Source organism: Salvelinus namaycush, unplaced genomic scaffold, assembly GCF_016432855.1.
Source record: "Salvelinus namaycush isolate Seneca unplaced genomic scaffold, SaNama_1.0 Scaffold1956, whole genome shotgun sequence".
Lineage (NCBI taxonomy): Eukaryota > Metazoa > Chordata > Actinopteri > Salmoniformes > Salmonidae > Salvelinus > Salvelinus namaycush.
This window is the reverse complement of record NW_024058737.1, coordinates 4,601-25,000: the sequence shown is the minus strand read 5'-3', so window position 1 is coordinate 25,000 and position 20,400 is coordinate 4,601. Positions and strand designations below refer to the sequence as shown.

Sequence of the window (20,400 nt, the reverse complement as noted above, 5' to 3'; positions counted from 1 at the left end):
ACAGGAGCAGCGTGGTCAGCATGGTAGCTACGTCTCCCACACAGGGAGTTCAGCCACTTGAGATATTAAATGCTCCCTTGAGATGTGCCTCTATTAGCACACAGGTGTAGGATCTTAATTAGACCAGTTTTTCAAAGCAGGAAAATATGAATTATTGGCTGGATTATAATGAATATGGACATTTTTTGTAGGGGTTGAAATACATTTTTAGTTACAGCAAATCAAGCCTGGTATTTTAAAGTGGAAATTACAAACTTAGCAGCCTTTTTAAACCTTGAATACACCACCAGTTTGGACATTTTCTGCAACAACAGGGTGATCAAATTAAGATCCTACATCTGTATTTACCCTCAATAGACCATGAAGCCCCTGAATATTCAATATATTCAACTAACTAACTTTCAATTAAATCAAACATTTTTTTTTTTACTCAGTCATGCAGGATTCGCCCCTTGATTTGCTATTTTACTGTGCTTTTAACAATATGACTCATCACATCTTTATTTTTCTTTCAGGCGAGAGTTAGCCTTCTCCATTGACTTTGTTCTAAGTAATGTGCAACATTTAGAGTGACCTGATTTGATGACTGTTGCCTTCCAGTCCACTGAGAGAGAGCAGAAGGTAGGTGGCACAGCGATTGACTGTAATTGCAGACTTCCCAATAGAGGCATTCTGATTACACTGACACAATAAAAGGAACACCTGTTTTTAAATTATGACTATTTTGGGGTAATAGGTTTTCCGTCAGAGGCATCAAATGGCACCCTATTTCCTATTAAAGTGCACAACGTTTGACCGGGGCTCATCAGGACAAACCTGATATTTGGGTTGTTCCACGAAATGAGTCCCTTTTGAGTCCCTTTGATATTTTGAGTATAAATTGTCCACCAATATAGAATTTTAAAAGCCTGTTATATTAAATGAAGTGTCCTTTAAAACAGATAAAATAAAACAATTATATAAATCTGATTTTTAATATGAATAAATACTTGCACCTTCTGTGAATTCTAGGAAGATTTTAACCCACTTGACCCCAACAATTTTCACCGTCATTTTTAAGTCCTAGTTATTTTGTTGCTTTGACAAAGTCATTTCTGGAGATTATGATTTATTTAATGTGATTAGTTATTCATTTTAAGAAATAAAAGGTTGGTTCTACTCTATTTGGCCATTTTCTGGTATTTTGTGGTTGGATACTGAATGAGCCAAGCATAACATGTCAACCATGTTACTCATAGATAGACAGGCTAGAAATGTTTTAACCATTTCTAAAGAAAATTGTGAAGCTTGCATTCCTGACAGCCCCTCCCTGTTTCACACAACAAGGCAATTAATGGCTGATTTCAATGATGAAATTGTCAACCCTTTTTTACCGTCAACCCTGTTACGGTCAACCCTGTTACGGTCAACCCTGTTATGGTCAACCCTGTTACGGTCAACCCTGTTATGGTCAACCCTGTTACGGTCAACCCTGTTACGGTCAACCCTGTTACGGTCAACCCTGTTACTGTCAACCCTGTTACGGTCAACCCTGTTACTGTCAACCCTGTTACTGTCAACCCTGTTATGGTCAACCCTGTTACGGTCAACCCTGTTACGGTCAACCCTGTTACGGTCAACCCTGTTACGGTCAACCCTGTTACGGTCAACCCTGTTACGGTCAACCCTGTTACGGTCAACTCTGTTACGGTCAACCCTGTTACGGTCAACCCTGTTATGGTCAACCCTGTTACGGTCAACCCTGTTACTGTCAACCCTGTTACGGTCAACCCTGTTACTGTCAACCCTGTTACTGTCAACCCTGTTACGGTCAACCCTGTCACGGTCAACCCTGTTACGGTCAACCCTGTTATGGTCAACCCTGTTACGGTCAACCCTGTTACGGTCAACCCTGTTACTGTCAACCCTGTTACGGTCAACCCTGTCACGGTCAACCCTGTTCCGGTCAACCCTGTTATGGTCAACCCTGTTACGGTCAACCCTGTTACGGTCAACCCTGTTACGGTCAACTCTGTTACGGTCAACCCTGTTACGGTCAACCCTGTTACGGTCAACCCTGTTACTGTCAACCCTGTTACGGTCAACCCTGTTACTGTCAACCCTGTTACGGTCAACCCTGTTACGGTCAACCCTGTTACGGTCAGCCCTGTTACGGTCAACCCTGTTACTGTCAACCCTGTTACGGTCAACCCTGTTACGGTCAACCCTGTTACGGTCAACCCTGTTACGGTCAACCCTGTAACTTTATGTGACTCTTAATAGGCACTTGAGATGGGAAAACATGTTTTATTAAGTTGAACATGTGCTCTTCATGGCAAAATATACAAACTAAGTAAAATAACAACGTTTTTTTTTCACCAAGTTACATTTCGTGGAATGTCCCATTTATCTCCAGACTGTCTGGTTAAGGTTAAGTAGAGGAGGTAAAGGCCAACTAATTACGACTGTAGCTTCTGTCTTTCCCTCTGTTCCTCCACTCCTCCTGTCTGCCATCCTTCTCTCTGCATGACATATTGCCCCACGGGGTCACCTGTCAGTCATTGCTGTGACAACAGCCAACCACACAACATCAGACAGTAGGTGGAATGGTTGTTTAGCGTAGTCGTAGTGAAAGGACAGGTCTCTTGAAATGCTGCTGTTAGAGATCACCCCCTCTGGGCTTTCGCCTCAGACAGGTAAAACCTGATTGTGTCTACCAATAGGCTGTCAGTCACAGGACCAGCCGTCTGCACTCTGTTAGCCTGACAGATGCCTTAACCTCCTCTCTCCGACATCTCCGTCCCTTTCACACCACCTCACATCACCTCAGAGACCAAAGCCAGGGTCAGCTAGACCTGAACTTGGGACTCCACCCAGAGATTCACCTGTACAGCCTCTAAAGAGCTGCTCATCTAACCATCTATCATGTTGGCACATCTCTCCATCTCACTGAGTCACGTTCAGCTTGGCTGGGCATGCATTGTTATCGTCAAAGTCTCTGGTGCTTTGTGAGTCACAAGTACAAACTGTCAAACTAACAAACTCAGTTAAAGGAAAATCATCTGTTAAAATGGTTGTAAAAAGAAAACAGAATATTCAATGGTTAAGTGATGCTCGCTCATGTTTCGTTGGTGTTCAACGGTGTATTCATTACAGGAAACACCGTATTCTACTCCAACACCGGTTCTGATTGTACTGTGTAAATGTACTGGGCTCACCATTAAAATAATAGGAGATTATAAGGCTTAAAGGAATGAGGTATAGGTTCGATGTCATAATACGCTTTGTGTTGGACTTTATATTAACCACAGGTGAAGAGATAGGCCTTCTCGTCTCCGAGCAGGCTGGTCTCATAGACTAGACAAATCACAGCAAACGTGAATCCGGTACATTCAAATGAATATGTTATGTTTGGTATGTTTACATAAGACAGATGGTTAATTTAGGGCAAAAATTAACTTAGGGTGATTGGTCGGGGTGGATGGATGAGCCCAAAGGTTGCGAGTTCGAATCTCATCATGGACAACTTTAGCATTATCAACTTTAAAATACGTACGACTTTTTAGCTAATTTGCAACTATTTAGCATGTTAGCTAACCCTTCCCCTAACCCTAACCTTAATGTTAGCTAACCCTTCCCCTAACCCTAACCTTAATGTTAGCTAACCCTTCCCCTAACCCTAACCTTAATGTTAGCTAACCCTTCCCCTAACCCTAACCTTAATGTTAGCTAACCCTTCCCTAACCCTAACCCTGTAACCTAACCCCTAAACCTAACCCCTAGCCTAGCTAATGTTAGCTAACCCTTCCCCTAACCATAACCTTAATCTTTTTAGCTAACCCTGTCCCTAACCCTAACCCTGTAACCTAACCCCTTAACCTAACCCCTAGCCTAGCTAATGTTAGCTAGCTAAAGTTAGCCACCTAGCTAAAATTCGTAGCATATCATATGTTTTGCAAATTCGTAACATATAATACGAATTGTAATTCGTAACATATATGAAATGGGTGATGGACATCCACAAATGAATACATAACATACGAAACGTAAGATATCATACTAAATGTCTCGGATTTACTTACAGAATAATACGAAATGCTCTGAGACCGTTTTGCGCCGAGTCATGACCACACCTGCTCAGGTGAAGAGATAGGCCTTCTCCTCTTTGAGTCATGACCACACCTGCTCAGGTGAAGAGATAGGCCTTCTCCTCTTCGAGTCATGACCACACCTGCTCAGGTGAAGAGATAGGCCTTCTCCTCTTCGAGTCATGACTACACCTGCTCAGGTGAACCATGGGACAGTAGTCAGATCAGGATTCCTGTGTACAATTCACAACAGTTACACAATAACCTATAATGACAAAGCAAAAACAGGTTTTTAGAAATGTCTGCAGATGTACTGTATATATTTTTGTTAACAAAAATACCTTATTTACATAAGTATTCAGACCCTTTGCTATGAGACTCGAAATTGAGCTCAGATTAATCAGGTTTTCATTCACCATCATTAAGATGTTTCTACAACTTGATTGGAGTCCACCTGTAGTAAATTAAATTGATTGGACATGATTTGGAAAGGCACACACCTGTCGACATAACGTCCCACAGTTGACAGTGGATGTCAGAGCAAAAACCAAGCCATGAGGTCGAAGGAATTATCCGTAGAGCTGCAAGACAGGATTGGGTCGAGGAACAGATCTAAAGAACAGTACCGAAAAATTTCTGCAGCATTGAAGGTCCCATAAAACAAAGTGGCCTTCTTATAAGGAAATAGTTTGGAACCACCAAGACTCTTCCTAGAGCTGGACACCCAGCCAAGCTGAGCAATCAGGGGAGAAGGGCCTTGGTCAGGGATGTGACCAAGAACCCAATGGTCACTCTGACAGACTTCCAGAGTTCCTCTGCGGAGATGGGAGAACCTTCCAGAAGGACAACCATCTCTGCAGCACTCCACCAATCAGGCCTTTATGGTAGAGTGGCCAGATGGAAGCCACTCCTCAGTAAAAGGCACATGACAGTCCGCTTGGAGTTTGCCAAAAGGCACCTAAAGACTGTCTGATGAAACCAAGATTGAACTCTCTCCCTCTCCCTATCCCAGTTTGTTGTGCCCACATGCTTCAAGATGGCAAAAAAAATGTCTGTACCCAAGAAGGCAAAGATAACTGAACTAAATGACTACCACCCCGTAGCACTCACTGTCATCATGCAGTGCTTTGAGAGACTAGTCAATGATCATATCACCTCCACCTTACTGGCCACCCTAGACACACTTCAGTTTGCATACCGCCCCAATAGGTCCAAAGTCGACGCAATCGCCATCACACTGCACACTGCCCTATCCCATTTGGACAATAAGAATACAGTTGAAGTCGGAAGTTTACATACACCTTAGCCAAATACAGTTGAAGTCGGAAGTTTCAATACACCTTAGCTAAATACATTTAAACTCAGTTTTTCACAATTCCTGACATTTAATCCTAGTAAAAATTCCCTGTCTTAGGTCAGTTAGGATCACCACTTTATTTTAAGAATGTGACATGTCAGAATAATAGTAGAGAGAATGATTTATTTCAGCATTCCCAGTGGGTCAGAAGTTTACATACACTCAATTAGTATTTGGTAGCATTGCCTTTAAATTGTTTAACTTGGGTCAAACGTTTCGGGTAGCCTTCCACAAGCTTCCCACAATAATTTGGGTGAATTTTGGCCAATTCCTCCTGACAGAGGTGGTGTAACTGAGTCAGGTTTGTAGGCCTCCTTGCTCGCACACACTTTTTCAGTTCTGCCCACAAATTTTCTATAGGATTGAGGTCAGAGTTTGTGATGGTCACTCCAATACCTTGACTTTGTTGTCCTTAAGACATTTTGCCACAACTTTGGAAGTATGCTTGGGGTCATTGTCCATTTGGAAGACCCATTTGCGACCAAGCTTTAACTTCCTGACTGATGTCTTGAGATGTTGCTTTAACATATCCACATAATTTTCCTGCCTCATGATGCCATCTATTTTGTGAAGTGCACTAGTCCCTCCGGCAGCAAAGCACCCCCACAACATGATGCTGCCACCCCTGTGCTTCACAGTTGTGATGGTGTTCTTTGGCTTGCAAGCCTCCCCCCTTCTCCTCCAAACATAACAATGGTCATTATGGCCAAACAGTTCTATTTTTGTTAATCAGACCAGAGGACATTTCTCCAAAAAGTACGATCTTTGTCCCCATGTGCCGTTGCAAACCGTAGTCTCAATTTTTTTATTGCGGTTTTGGAGCAGTGGCTTCTTCCTTGCTGAGCGGCCTTTCAGGTTATGTCGATATAGGACTCGTTGACTGTGGATATAGATACTTCGGTACCTGTTTCCTCCAGCATCTTCACAAGGTAATTTGCTTTTGTTCTTGGATTGGTTTGTATTTTTCGCACCAAAGTACATTCATCGTTAGGAGACAGAACGCGTCTCCTTCCTGAGCGGTATGACGGCTGCGGGGTCCCAGGGTGTTTATACTTGCGTACTATTGTTTGTACAGATGAATGTGGTACCTTCAGGCGTTTGGATATTGCTCCCAAGGATGAACCAGACTTATGGAGGTCTACAATTTATTTTGATTTTCCCATGATGAAATTCCCCTTGAAATACATCCACAGGCACACCTCCAATTGACTCAAATGATGTCAATCAGCCTATCAGAATATTCTAAAGCCATGACATCATTTTCTGGAATTTTCCAAGCTGTTTAAAGACACAGTCAACTTAGTGTATGTAAAACTTCTGACCCACTGGAATTGTGAAATAATCTGTCTGTTAACAATTGTTGGAAAAATGACTTGTGTCATGCACAAAGTAGATGTCCTAACCGACTTGCCAAAACTATAGTTTGTTAACAAGAAATTTGTGGAGTGATTGAAAAACAAGTTTTAATGACTCCAACCTAAGTGTATGTAAACGTCCGACTTCAACTGTATGTAAGAATGGTGTACATTGACTACAGCTCAGCGTTCAACACCATAGTACCCTCCAAGCTCATCATCAAGATGGAAGCCCTGGGTCTCAACCCCGCCCTGTGCAATTGGGTCCTGGACTTTCTGACGGGCCGCCCCCAGGTGGTGAGGGTAGGAAACAACATCTCCACTTCGCTGATCCTCAACACTGGGGCCCCACAAGGGTGCGTAATCAGCCCCCTCCTGTACTCCCTGTTCACCCACGACTGCGTGGCCAAGCACGCCTCCAACTCAATCATCAAGTTTGCAGACGACACAACAGTAGTGGGCTTGATTACCAACAACGACGAGACTGCCTACAGGGAGGAGGTGAGGGCACTCTGAGTGTGGTGTCAGGAAAACACCCTCTCACTCAACGTCAACAAAACTAAGGGGATGATCGTGGACTCCAGGAAACAGGAGAGGGCGCACCCCCCTATCCACATCGAAGGGACAGCAGTGGAGAAGGTGGAAGGTTTTAGATTCCTCGGCGTACACATCACAGACAAACTGAAATGGTCCACCCACACAGACAGTGTGGTGAAGAAGGCGCAACAACACCCAAAACCCTGACAAACTTTTACAGATGCACAATCGAGAGCATCCTGTCGGACTGTATCACAGCCTGGTACCGTGTGGCTCAGTTGGTAGAGCATGGCGCTTGCAACGCCAGGGTTGTGGGTTCGTTTCCCACGGGGGGCCAGTACAAAAAAGTATGAATGTATGTACTTGTAAGTCGCTCTGGATAAGAGCGTCTGCTAAATGACTTAAATGTAATGTAAAATGGTACGGTAACTGCTCCTCCCACAACCACAAGGCTCTCCAGAAGGTGGTGAGGTCTGCACAAAGCATCACTGGGGGCAAACTACCTGCCCTCCATGACACCTGCAGCACCCGATGTCACAGGAAGGCCAAAAAGATCATCAAGGACAACAACCACCCGAGCCACTGCCTGTTCACACCGTTACCATCCAGAAGGCGAGGTCAGTACAGGTGCATCAAAGCGGGGACAGAGAGACTGAAAAACAGCTTCTATCGAAAAGGCCATCAGACTGTTAAACAGCAATCACTAACTCAGAGAGGCTGCTGCCTACACTGAGACTCAATCACTGGCCACTTTAATAAATTAATCACTACTCACTTTAAACAATGCCACTTTAAATAATGCCACTTTAATCATGTTTACATATCTTACATTACTCATATCACATGTACAGTATATACTGTATTTTATACCATCTTTTGCATCTTGCCTATGCCGCTCGCACATCGCTCATCCATATATTTATATGTACATATTCTCATTCACTCCTTTTACATTTGTGTGTATTAGGGAGTCTCTGGGGAATTGTTAGATTACTTGTTAGATATTACTGCACTGTCAGAACTAGAAGCACAAGCATTTTGCTACACTCGCATTAACATCTGCTAACCATGTGTATGTGACCAATAAAATTTGATTTGATTTTGATTTTGATTTGACTCGAGGCTGTAATCGCTGCCAAAAGATGCTTCAACAAAGTGCTGAGTAAAAAGGTCTGAATGCTTATGTTTTTGCTTTGTCATATGGGGTATTATGTGTAGATTATTATGTATTATGTGTAGATTATTATGTATTATGTGTAGATTATTATGTATTATGTGTAGATTATTATGTATTATGTGTAGATTATTATGTATTATGTGTAGATTATTATGTATTATGTGTAGATTGAGGAGGAAAAAAGTCAAAGGGGGCCTGAATACTTTCAGAATGCACTGTAGATCTCAGTACATACTTCAACAGCTCCACAGCTGTTCTGAAGGCTTAGCAAATGAACAACTGTATTTGCATTCCAAATGACTTCCTATTCCTTATAGAGTGCCCTACTTTTGACCAGTTTTCATAAGGGCAACTGGTCAAATGTAGTCCACTACATAGGGAATATGATGCCAATTAAGACACATCCTGTTTTTCCTCCACAGCTAATGGGACATCATATTTTCCTTGCAGTTGCAAATGTTTGCATTGTGTCATCATGTAGTCATCCATGGTTGGCTTGTCATAACAGACAGCATCGCTTAGCAGCATTGGCTGAGCAGTAACAAAACTGGGTGGCGTTTGGCGGCCGAGGAGGCCTGATCGTTTTGACACGGCTTTTCAGATTTCAAAACATGAATACTCTTTTAAAGTCTCAGGTGAATCACTGGAGATCACGTCTCTGAAGAGGGCAGGCTTATTGTTTTATGAGATCTACTGTCCACATCTCGACTGTGGTCCTTTCTCTCTCTCTCTCTCTTACATCCAAACCCAAACCAAAGAGAACGTGGACGGTAAGGAATTCAGAATAAATATTTTGAGTTCTCGTAAAGAACACTGAGACATTCATTCACATATAAACAATTTAACAATTTAAACTCTGACTCATCAGACCAAGTCACACTCTGTATTGTCTCCATGCCAACACTGCTGCTGCCTACTGTGTCTCTGTTGCAGTGGTTTCCATCTTTGTTCCATTCTCTCTGTAGATTTTTCAATAATCACCATGCACTAACCGTGATCTGTTTTCATCTCTTCACATCTCTCTCTCTTTGCTTCCATTCCTCTCCTCTCCTCTCCTCTCCTCTCCTCTCCTCTCCTCTCCTCTCCTCTCCTCTCCTCTCCTCTCCTCTCCTCTCCTCTCCTCTCCTCTCCTCTCCTCTTCTCTCCTCTCCTCTCCTCTCCTCTTCTCTCCTCTTACCGATCATTGGTTCTGTCCTTCATTTCCTAAACACTCATCCCTCCATATCTTCACCTTTACCAATCATTTTGGGTTTGACTGAAACTAAAACTCCACTCCAACCTTGTCCCACAATAAACATACCCCTTAATGGCCACACGCCAAATTGGACTCATACCCCACCGCCCTAATCCTAACTCCGACCTCCAAACCTAACCCTACCGCCATAATCATAACCCTGACCTCCAAACCTAACCCCACCGCCCTAATCCTAACCCTGACCTCCAAACCTAACCCCACCACCCTAATCCTAACCCTGACCTCCAAACCTAACCCCACCGCCCTAATCCTAACCCTGACCTCCAAACCTAACCCCACCACCCTAATCCTAACCCTGACCTCCAAATCTAACCCCACCGCCCTAATCCTAACCCTGACCTCCAAACCTAACCCCACCGCCCTAATCCTAACCCTGACCTCCAAACCTAACCCCACCCTTTTGCCCTAATCCTAACCCTGACCTCCAAACCTAACCCCACCGCCCTAATCCTTAATCCTTCCAGTTAATCTTCATTAACTGCTGTTCCTAGGCCAGTCAGTCATATACAGCCATACACAGCTATACCTTACCCCTTCATTAACTGCTGTTCCTAGGTCAGCCAGCCAGTCAATCAGATCTCTACACAGACCTCGACCCAGGTAGACCTTTACGCTAGTCACTGGTCCACAGTCAGGTCTTATTACCGTCCCATTTATGGTTAAAGTTGGGACTCAAGGTAAGGACTGAGCCTCGATCAGTGGTTAGGAGTGAACCTTTATCTTGAGTATCCAGGTACTCTCCAGGGCCCCAGTCACCTCCTACTTCCTGTCACCCTGCCACTTCTCTCTCTCTCATTCGCTGGCTGTGTCTGTCAATCACCCACTCACCCACTCACACTGCTTTTCATGCTGTTGTCATGGTTATAGGGGGAAGTTGTTGTTAAGATATTGTTCTCTCAGGTGTGAGACAGTGTTTACTGTAGAGTACGCTACATACAATACGATTAATTCAACAAAGCACAAACAATAAGTATGTTCTGTGAGTATTTATTTGTCTGAATATTGAATTTGTGACTTCACTGTGGTGCTTGATATACTGTCTACTCCCTCTTCCACATCCTCCTCCTCCTCCTCCTCCTCCTCCTCCTCCTCCTCCTCCTCCTCCTTCTCATTCCCCTCCTCCTCCCTCTCATTCCCCTCCTCCTCCTCCTCCTCCTCCTCCTCCTCCTCCTCCTCCTCCTCCTCCTCCTCCTTCTCATTCCCCTCCTCCTCCCTCTCATTCCCCTCCTCTTCCTCCTCCTCTTCCTCCTCCTCACAAATGCAGTTGTATCAATTTGCTTTGTTATGTGAACCTGTACTATGCCTGGCTGTGTCTGGGGAGATTTGGGGATACATATACATGAGTTTTGCCGGCAGAGTCCTCCTGGCCAATTTAGGCCTGGGGGTTGGAGGTGAGGACACAAGGGGATGGATGGAGGATGGAGGGGCAGGCATCAGACAGGGGTCCTAATAGAACTGCCTGTTAACAAGGCTTTACTCTGATGTCCTCACCTCCGCTCTGCTTCCTGACTGTCTCTCTGTATAATTCCCGCACGCTTTTCTTTTTTTTAAATTTAGTCTCAACTTCGCTACGTCTCGTTCGACTGCCGACCTGGACAGACAGCTCAGAGTTAAAGACAGACGGTCTCTCTCCCTCATTTGTGCAGCCGTAGGACAGGAAGCGCTCGTGGTAGCTACGTAGGTAATATTGCTCTGCTCTTTTTTTTTTCCTTCTCCGTCTTGGTGAGATGCCTTGTTAAGCTGCTGCCAATCATTGTCAGAGTGGCCTTGTCTTCCTGAGGGGGAGAGTTTTGTTATGGTCCGTTTGTCTCCACAAAAAAGAAAAATGAGTACACAAAAACTGCCAGACAGTTCTCGAAGAGATTACATCTCACAACTAGTATTGTTATTTTTCGACTTTTCTCATGCGTTCCCAACCAACCCCCACACAGACAAGATAGATAGACTAGCCAGACAAGTCAGTCAGACAGACAAGTCAGTCAGACAGACAGACAAGTCAGACAGACAGGGCAGACAGACAAGTCAGACAGACAAGTCAGACAGACAGACAGACAGACAGACAGACAGACAGACAGACAGACAGACAGACAGACAGACAGACAGACAGACAGACAGACAAGTCAGTCAGACAGACAGACAGACAGACAGACAAGTCAGTCAGACAAGTCAGACAGACAGACAGACAGACAAGTCAGTCAGACAGACAGACAGGTCAGACAGACACTAGAGCTCAGAAAGAAAGGTGCAGCTGTTTCTCTGAAGGAGGGCTTGGTGGGTAAGAGGTCAAACAGTTTCCTTGTGTCTCAGTCAGCGTACCAAATAGCACCCTATTCCCTATATAGTGCACTACTTTAGACCAGGGCCCCTATTCCCTATATATAGTGCACTACTTTAGACCAGGGCCCCTATTCCCTATATATAGTGCACTACTTTAGACCAGGGCCCCTATTCCCTATATATAGTGCACTACTTTAGACCAGGGCCCCTATTCCCTATATATAGTGCACTACTTTAGACCAGGGCCCCTATTCCCTATATAGTGCACTACTTTAGACCAGGGCCCCTATTCCCTATATATAGTGCACTACTTTAGACCAGGGCCCCTATTCCCTATATATAGTGCACTACTTTAGACCAGGGCCCCTATTCCCTATATATAGTGCACTACTTTAGACCAGGGCCCCTATTCCCTATATATAGTGCACTACTTTAGACCAGGCCCCATAGGACTCTGGTCAGAAGTAGTGTGTGGGTTCCATTTAGGAAGCAGACAGAGTTGATCAGATTTCCTGCTGCAGAAGTACGGTGCAGGGCGTCGAACGGAGCGCTGTCCTCTGGGGTGTTCCTATGCTAAAGTAAACTCACCTGCATTACAGATTCTCCACAGCAGGCTGACTAGCCCGACCAGCACCGTAGTAGCACCTTTGTTTACCCATGTCTTTAGTAAGAGCACACAGGACTCCACTGGTTAAGGTTATGACTCCCCTGGTTAAGGTTATGACTCCCCTGGTTAAGGTTATGACTCCCCTGATTAAGGTTATGACTCCCCTGGTTAAGGTTATGACTCCCCTGGTTAGGGTTAGGACTCCCCTGGTTAGGGTTAGGACTCCCCTGGTTAGGGTTAGGACTCCCCTGGTTAGGGTTAGGACTCCCCTGGTTAAGGTTAGGACTCCCCTGGTTAGGGTTAGGACTCCCCTGGTTAAGGTTATGACTCCCCTGGTTAAGGTTATGACTCCCCTGGTTAGGGTTAGGACTCCCCTGGTTAAAGTTATGACTCCCCTGGTTAAGGTTATGACTCCCCTGGTTAGGGTTAGGACTCCCCTGGTTAAGGTTATGACTCCCCTGGTTAAGGTTATGACTCCCCTGGTTAAGGTTAGGGCTCCCCTGGTTAGGGTTAGGACTCCCCTGGTTAAGGGTAGGACTCCCCTGGTTAAGGTTATGACTCCCATGGTTAGGGTTAGGACTCCCCTGGTTAAGGTTATGACTCCCCTGGTTAGGGTTATGACTCCCCTGGTTAAGGTTAGGACTCCCCTGGTTAAGGTTAGGACTCCCCTGGTTAAGGTTATGACTCCCCTGGTTAGGGTTATGACTCCCCTGGTTAAGGTTAGGGCTCCCCTGGTTAGGGTTAGGACTCCCCTGGTTAAGGGTAGGACTCCCCTGGTTAGGGTTAGGACTCCCCTGGTTAGGGTTAGGACTCTCCTGGTTAGGGTTAGGACTCCCCTGGTTAGGGTTAGGACTCCCCTGGTTAAGGTTATGACTCCCCTGGTTAGGGTTATGACTCCCCTGGTTAAGGTTAGGACTCCCATGGTTAGGGTTAGGACTCCCCTGGTTAAGGTTATGACTCCCCTGGTTAAGGTTAGGACTCCCCTGGTTAGGGTTAGGACTCCCCTGTTTAGGGTTAGGACTCCCCTGGTTAGGGTTAGGACTCCCCTGGTTAGGGTTAGGACTCCCCTGGTTAAGGTTAGGACTCCCCTGGTTAAGGTTATGACTCCCCTGGTTAAGGTTAGGACTCCCCTGGTTAGGGTTAGGACTCCCCTGGTTAGGGTTAGGACTCCCCTGGTTAAGGTTAGGACTCCCCTGGTTAAGGTTATGACTCCCCTGGTTAAGGTTAGGACTCCCATGGTTAGGATTAGGACTCCCCTGGTTAAGGTTATGACTCCCCTGGTTAATGTTAGGACTCCCCTGGTTAGGGTTAGGACTCCCCTGGTTAGGGTTAGGACTCCCCTGGTTAGGGTTAGGACTCCCCTGGTTAGGGTTAGGACTCCCCTGGTTAAGGTTAGGACTCCCCTGGTTAAGGTTATGACTCCCCTGGTTAAGGTTAGGACTCCCCTGGTTAAGGTTAGGACTCCCCTGGTTAAGGTTAGGACTCCCCTGGTTAAGGTTATGACTCCCCTGGTTAAGGTTAGGACTCCCATGGTTAGGGTTAGGACTCCCCTGGTTAGGGTTAGGACTCTCCTGGTTAAGGTTAGGACTCCCCTGGTTAAGGTTATGACTCCCCTGGTTAAGGTTATGACTCCCCTGGTTAAGGTTATGACTCCCCTGGTTAAGGTTAGGACTCCCATGGTTAAGGTTAGGACTCCCATGGTTAGGGTTAGGACTCTCCTGGTTAAGGTTAGGACTCCCCTGGTTAGGGTTAGGACTCCCCTGGTTAGGGTTAGGACTCCCCTGGTTAGGGTTAGGACTCTCCTGGTTAAGGTTAGGACTCCCCTGGTTAGGGTTAGGACTCCCCTGGTTAGGGTTAGGACTCCCCTGGTTAGGGTTAGGACTCCCCTGGTTAAGGTTAGGACTCCCATGGTTAGGGTTATGACTCCCCTGGTTAAGGTTAGGGCTCCCCTGGTTAGGGTTAGGACTCCCCTGGTTAAGGGTAGGACTCCCCTGGTTAGGGTTAGGACTCCCCTGGTTAAGGTTATGACTCCCCTGGTTAAGGTTATGACTCCCCTGGTTAGGGTTATGACTCCCCTGGTTAAGGTTAGGACTCCCCTGGTTAAGGTTAGGACTCCCCTGGTTAAGGTTATGACTCCCCTGGTTAGGGTTATGACTCCCCTGGTTAAGGTTATGACTCCCCTGGTTAAGGTTATGACTCCCCTGGTTAAGGTTATGACTCCCCTGGTTAAGGTTAGGACTCCCATGGTTAGGGTTATGACTCCCCTGGTTAAGGTTAGGGCTCCCCTGGTTAGGGTTAGGACTCCCCTGGTTAAGGGTAGGACTCCCCTGGTTAGGGTTAGGACTCCCCTGGTTAAGGTTATGACTCCCATGGTTAGGGTTAGGACTCCCCTGGTTAAGGTTATGACTCCCCTTGTTAGGGTTATGACTCCCCTGGTTAAGGTTATGACTCCCCTGGTTAGGGTTATGACTCCCCTGGTTAAGGTTATGACTCCCCTGGTTAGGGTTATGACTCCCCTGGTTAAGGTTAGGACTCCCCTGGTTAGGGTTAGGGCTCCCCTGGTTAAGGTTAGGACTCCCCTGGTTAGGGTTAGGACTCCCCTGGTTAAGGTTAGGACTCCCCTGGTTAGGGTTAGGGCTCCCCTGGTTAAGGTTAGGACTCCCCTGGTTAGGGTTATGACTCCCCTGGTTAAGGTTATGACTCCCCTGGTTAGGGTTATGACTCCCCTGGTTAGGGTTAGGACTCCCCTGGTTAGGGTTAGGGCTCCCCTGGTTAAGGTTAGGACTCCCCTGGTTAAGGTTATGACTCCTCTGGTTAGGGTTAGGACTCCCCTGGTTAAGGTTATGACTCCCCTGGTTAAGGGTAGGACTCCCATGGTTAAGGTTAGGACTCCCATGGTTAGTGTTAGGACTCCCCTGGTTAGGGTTAGGACTCTCCTGGTTAAGGTTAGGACTCCCCTGGTTAGGGTTAGGACTCCCCTGGTTAGGGTTAGGACTCCCCTGGTTAGGGTTAGGACTCCCCTGGTTAAGGTTAGGACTCTCCTGGTTAAGGTTATGACTCCCCTGGTTAGGGTTAGGACTCCCCTGGTTAAAGTTATGACTCCCCTGGTTAAGGTTATGACTCCCCTGGTTAGGGTTAGGACTCCCCTGGTTAAGGTTGACTCCCCTGGTTAAGGTTATGACTCCCCTGGTTAAGGTTAGGGCTCCCCTGGTTAGGGTTAGGACTCCCCTGGTTAAGGGTAGGACTCCCCTGGTTAAGGTTATGACTCCCATGGTTAGGGTTAGGACTCCCCTGGTTAAGGTTATGACTCCCCTGGTTAGGGTTATGACTCCCCTGGTTAAGGTTAGGACTCCCCTGGTTAAGGTTAGGACTCCCCTGGTTAAGGTTATGACTCCCCTGGTTAAGGTTATGACTCCCCTGGTTAGAGTTAGGACTCCCCTGGTTAAGGTTGACTCCCCTGGTTAAGGTTATGACTCCCCTGGTTAAGGTTAGGGCTCCCCTGGTTAGGGTTAGGACTCCCCTGGTTAAGGGTAGGACTCCCCTGGTTAAGGTTATGACTCCCATGGTTAGGGTTAGGACTCCCCTGGTTAAGGTTATGACTCCCCTGGTTAGGGTTATGACTCCCCTGGTTAAGGTTAGGGCTCCCCTGGTTAGGGTTAGGACTCCCCTGGTTAAGGGTAGGACTCCCCTGGTTAGGGTTAGGACTCCCCTGGTTAAGGGTAGGACTCCCCTGGTTAAGGTTATGACTCCCATGGTTAGGGTTAGGACTCCCCTGGTTAAGGTTATGACTCCCCTGGTTAGGGTTATGACTCCCCTGGTTAAGGTTATGACTCCCCTGGTTAGGGTTATGACTCCCCTGGTTAGGGTTAGGACTCCCCTGGTTAAGGTTATGACTCCCCTGGTTAAGGTTATGACTCCCCTGGTTAGGGTTATGACTCCCCTGGTTAAGGTTAGGACTCCCCTGGTTAGGGTTAGGGCTCCCCTGGTTAAGGTTAGGACTCCCCTGGTTAGGGTTAGGACTCCCCTGGTTAAGGTTAGGACTCCCCTGGTTAGGGTTCCCCTGGTTAAGGTTAGGACTCCCCTGGTTAGGGTTATGACTCCCCTGGTTAGGGTTATGACTCCCCTGGTTAGGGTTAGGACTCCCCTGGTTAGGGTTAGGACTCCCCTGGTTAGGGTTAGGGCTCCCCTGGTTAAGGTTAGGACTCCCCTGGTTAGGGTTAGGACTCCCCTGGTTAAGGTTATGACTCCCCTGGTTAAGGTTAGGACTCCCCTGGTTAGGGTTATGACTCCCCTGGTTAAGGTTATGACTCCCCTGGTTAAGGTTATGACTCCCCTGGTTAGGGTTATGACTCCCCTGGTTAAGGTTATGACTCCCCTGGTTAAGGTTATGACTCCCCTGGTTAAGGTTATGACTCCCCTGGTTAGGGTTAGGGCTCCCCTGGTTAGGGTTAGGACTCCCCTGGTTGACCATATTGGCTGAATCCTTACTTTACACATTTAGGCATAAATCACATTTCGTTTCGCACACATTTTTTTGTTGTGATTTTTTTTTGTACCTTTATCAACCCTTTATTTAACCAGGAAGTCACATTGAGGTCTGAGGATCTCTTTTACAAGGGTGGCCTGGTTCAAAGGTCATTATAGGCTTACTTTACATATAAACTATCTAACCAGCTATTCATCCAGACTTTCCAAAATGAGTGTCAATATCAGGTCATCTCTCCGTTTCAGTAAAAGCAATTCATTTCAAGAAGTGTTTTGGAGATAAGAGTTAAGGGTCAGGGATATGATTGGTCTAGAGATGGATGCATTACATTGACTTTTTATTAATACGCTCGATCACTTGGCGGTGAGAGAAATCCTAACCGAAAGGTTGCTGGATCGAATCCACAAGCTGACAAGGTAATTAAAAAAAAATCTCGTTCTGCCCCTGAGCAAGGCAGTTAACCCACTGTTCCCCGGGCGTTGAAGACGTGGATGTCGATTATGGCAGCCCCCCCGCCCCCCCACGTACCTCTCTGGTTCAGACGGAAGACACATTTCAGTTCAATGCATTCAATTGTACAACTGACTAGGTATCCCCCCTTCCCTTTCCCCCTTAATGATGTGGCTGTGTAGAGGCAACGTATGCCTGTCCCAACAGTCCCCGTCAACACGCGCTGCACTGCAAATAGAATATGAGGTATGAGCTGCGCTCTAGTAACATTATACCACCCAAACATCAAACATCATCCAATGATTTTGGGAGATGTTTTTACTTTGAACGTGGATTGGAAATGTCTTTATCTTTCCATATACTGGCATAATCTCTCTCTATATTTTTTTATGTATGTATTGTTGTACTCAAATGAGGTAACTCTATGCTTATTTTAAATATGTTGAGTAAATTTAAATCAGTCATTTAGCCTACAGTCAAAAAAAAAAACTATTACAGATTTTGATCATTCGGAAGATACTCTGATTCTCAGCCTGTCTCAGCCTGTCTACTCAGCCTGTCTACTCAGCCTGTCTCAGCCAGTCTCAGCCAGTCTCAGCCTGTCTCAGCCTGTCTCAGCCAGTCTCAGCCTGTCTCAGCCAGTTTCAGCCAGTCTCAGCCAGTCTCAGCCTGTCTCAGCCAATCTCAGCCAGTCTCAGCCTGTCTCAGCCAATCTCAGCCAGTCTCAGCCTGTCTCAGCCTGTCTCAGCCAGTCTCAGCCTGTCTCAGCCAGTCTCAGCCTGTCTCAGCCAGTCTCAGCCTGTCTCCTCAGCCTATCTCAGCCAGTCTCAGCCTGTCTCCTCAGCCTGTCTCAGCCAATCTCAGCCAGTCTCAGCCTGTCTCAGCCAGTCTCAGCCTGTCTCAGCCAGTCTCAGCCTGTCTCAGCCAGTCTCAGCCTGTCTCCTCAGCCCGTCTCAGCCTGTCTCAGCCTGTCTCAGCCAGTCTCAGCCAGTCTCAGCCTGTCTCAGCCAGTCTCAGCCTGTCTCAGCCTGTCTCAGCCTGTCTCAGCCTGTCTCAGCCAGTCTCAGCCTGTCTCCTCAGCCCATCTCAGCCTGTCTCAGCCTGTCTCAGCCAGTCTCAGCCAGTCTCAGCCTGTCTCAGCCTGTCTCAGCCAGTCTCAGCCAGTCTCAGCCTGTCTCAGCCTGTCTCAGCCAGTCTCAGCCTGTCTCCTCAGCCTATCTCAGCCAGTCTCAGCCTGTCTCCTCAGCCTGTCTCAGCCAATCTCAGCCAGTCTCAGCCTGTCTCAGCCAGTCTCAGCCTGTCTCAGCCAGTCTCAGCCTGTCTCAGCCAGTCTCAGCCTGTCTCCTCAGCCCGTCTCAGCCTGTCTCAGCCTGTCTCAGCCAGTCTCAGCCAGTCTCAGCCTGTCTCAGCCAGTCTCAGCCTGTCTCAGCCTGTCTCAGCCTGTCTCAGCCAGTCTCAGCCTGTCTCCTCAGCCCGTCTCAGCCTGTCTCAGCCTGTCTCAGCCAGTCTCAGCCAGTCTCAGCCTGTCTCAGCCTGTCTCAGCCAGTCTCAGCCAGTCTCAGCCTGTCTCAGCCTGTCTCAGCCAGTCTCAGCCTGTCTCCTCAGCCCGTCTCAGCCCATCTCAGCCTGTCTCAGCCAGTCTCAGCCTGTCTCAGCCAGTCTCAGCCAGTCTCAGCCTGTCTCAGCCAGTCTCAGCCAGTCTCAGCCTGTCTCAGCCTGTCTCAGCCTGTCTAAATGAAGTGCTCGGCTCTCACAGTCTGTCTGTCTGTGTCTGTCTGTCAGGTGACAGACCGAGAACATGAAAATCTCTGTCTGTCAGGTAACAGACCCAGAAAATGAAAATCTCTGTCTGTCGAGTGACAGACCTAGAAAATGAAAATCTCTGTCTGTCAGGTAACAGACCCAGAACATGAACCCCCCCCCTCTCTCTTTGATGTCTTTGTTAAACAAGCCGATCCTTGGATGGACAAATCCCCACAATGCAAAGCAGGCTAAGAAACAGGCACCCAGGAAAGTCACAGGTCTTTGTGTCATACATACATATCCATTACCAGGCTGCTCCACATGTATGTGGTGTAGTGACTGGGGAGCATCCAGGAAGTAATTGGCCTGGTCTAGATCCCTTGTTGACGTCTCTCCCATGGGGGTCTCTTACATGCATATGGACCCCTGGGTGGATCCGGATGGATTGCCACGCATGGAGAATACATAAAGGCTGGAGCTAGGCTGGAAGAAAGCAGACATAAGGTGAATTAAGTCCAAGGGAGATAGAGAAAGTGTTTTTGTTTTACTTGGAGTGAAGCCGTGATGTTCAATGTCACTGTTTTTCATTCTATAATTTAGGTGAGTTTTTGAAATATTTTTTTTATTCATCTTCTCGTTTCAAAACCCGTTTTATTTGATCAAAAAACACACTGTATATGTTCAGACAATCCTCTTTCAAGTAAACAAAAGGTAAGAAATAGAATGATCACTTCCATTGTTTCCTGTTATAATCCAAGATAATGCATAAAGTATGTCCTTTTTGACCATGTTGATGATTAATATTTGAATGATCTGTCCAGGACATTGTCTTTACACTTCCCCTGATAGTGTGTGGCCCAGCCAAGCCAGTGAGTGTGTACTGTACCCCACACCCACCGTGTGGACAATGTATCTATACCTCAGGTGATGCACAGCAGTCAGACATGACACAACCTGTGGTACTTACAAAGGGCAGGTCTTTCCCAGCGTCAGGCTGCAGCTAGAATGAGCAAACAGAGGCTCTCATCCAGAACATCAAACAGTGATTGTGAGGTAGACCCAGGGCAGAGGTAACTTGGCTTTTCTCTA

The 20,400-nt window shown here is 46.7% G+C and overlaps 1 protein-coding gene across 1 annotated transcript in view; it reads left to right on the top strand.

Moving 5' to 3' along the window:
* LOC120037881 (putative uncharacterized protein ENSP00000383309) overlaps positions 1 to 19,306 on the top strand; it is a 40,866-nt gene extending 21,560 nt beyond the window's left edge. The window contains exon 2 of the mRNA XM_038983848.1: positions 18,101 to 19,306. Coding sequence (XP_038839776.1) covers positions 18,101 to 19,306 — 1,206 coding nt within the window. The remainder of the gene's footprint in view (positions 1 to 18,100) is intronic.
* Positions 19,307 to 20,400: the final 1,094 nt, after the last annotated feature.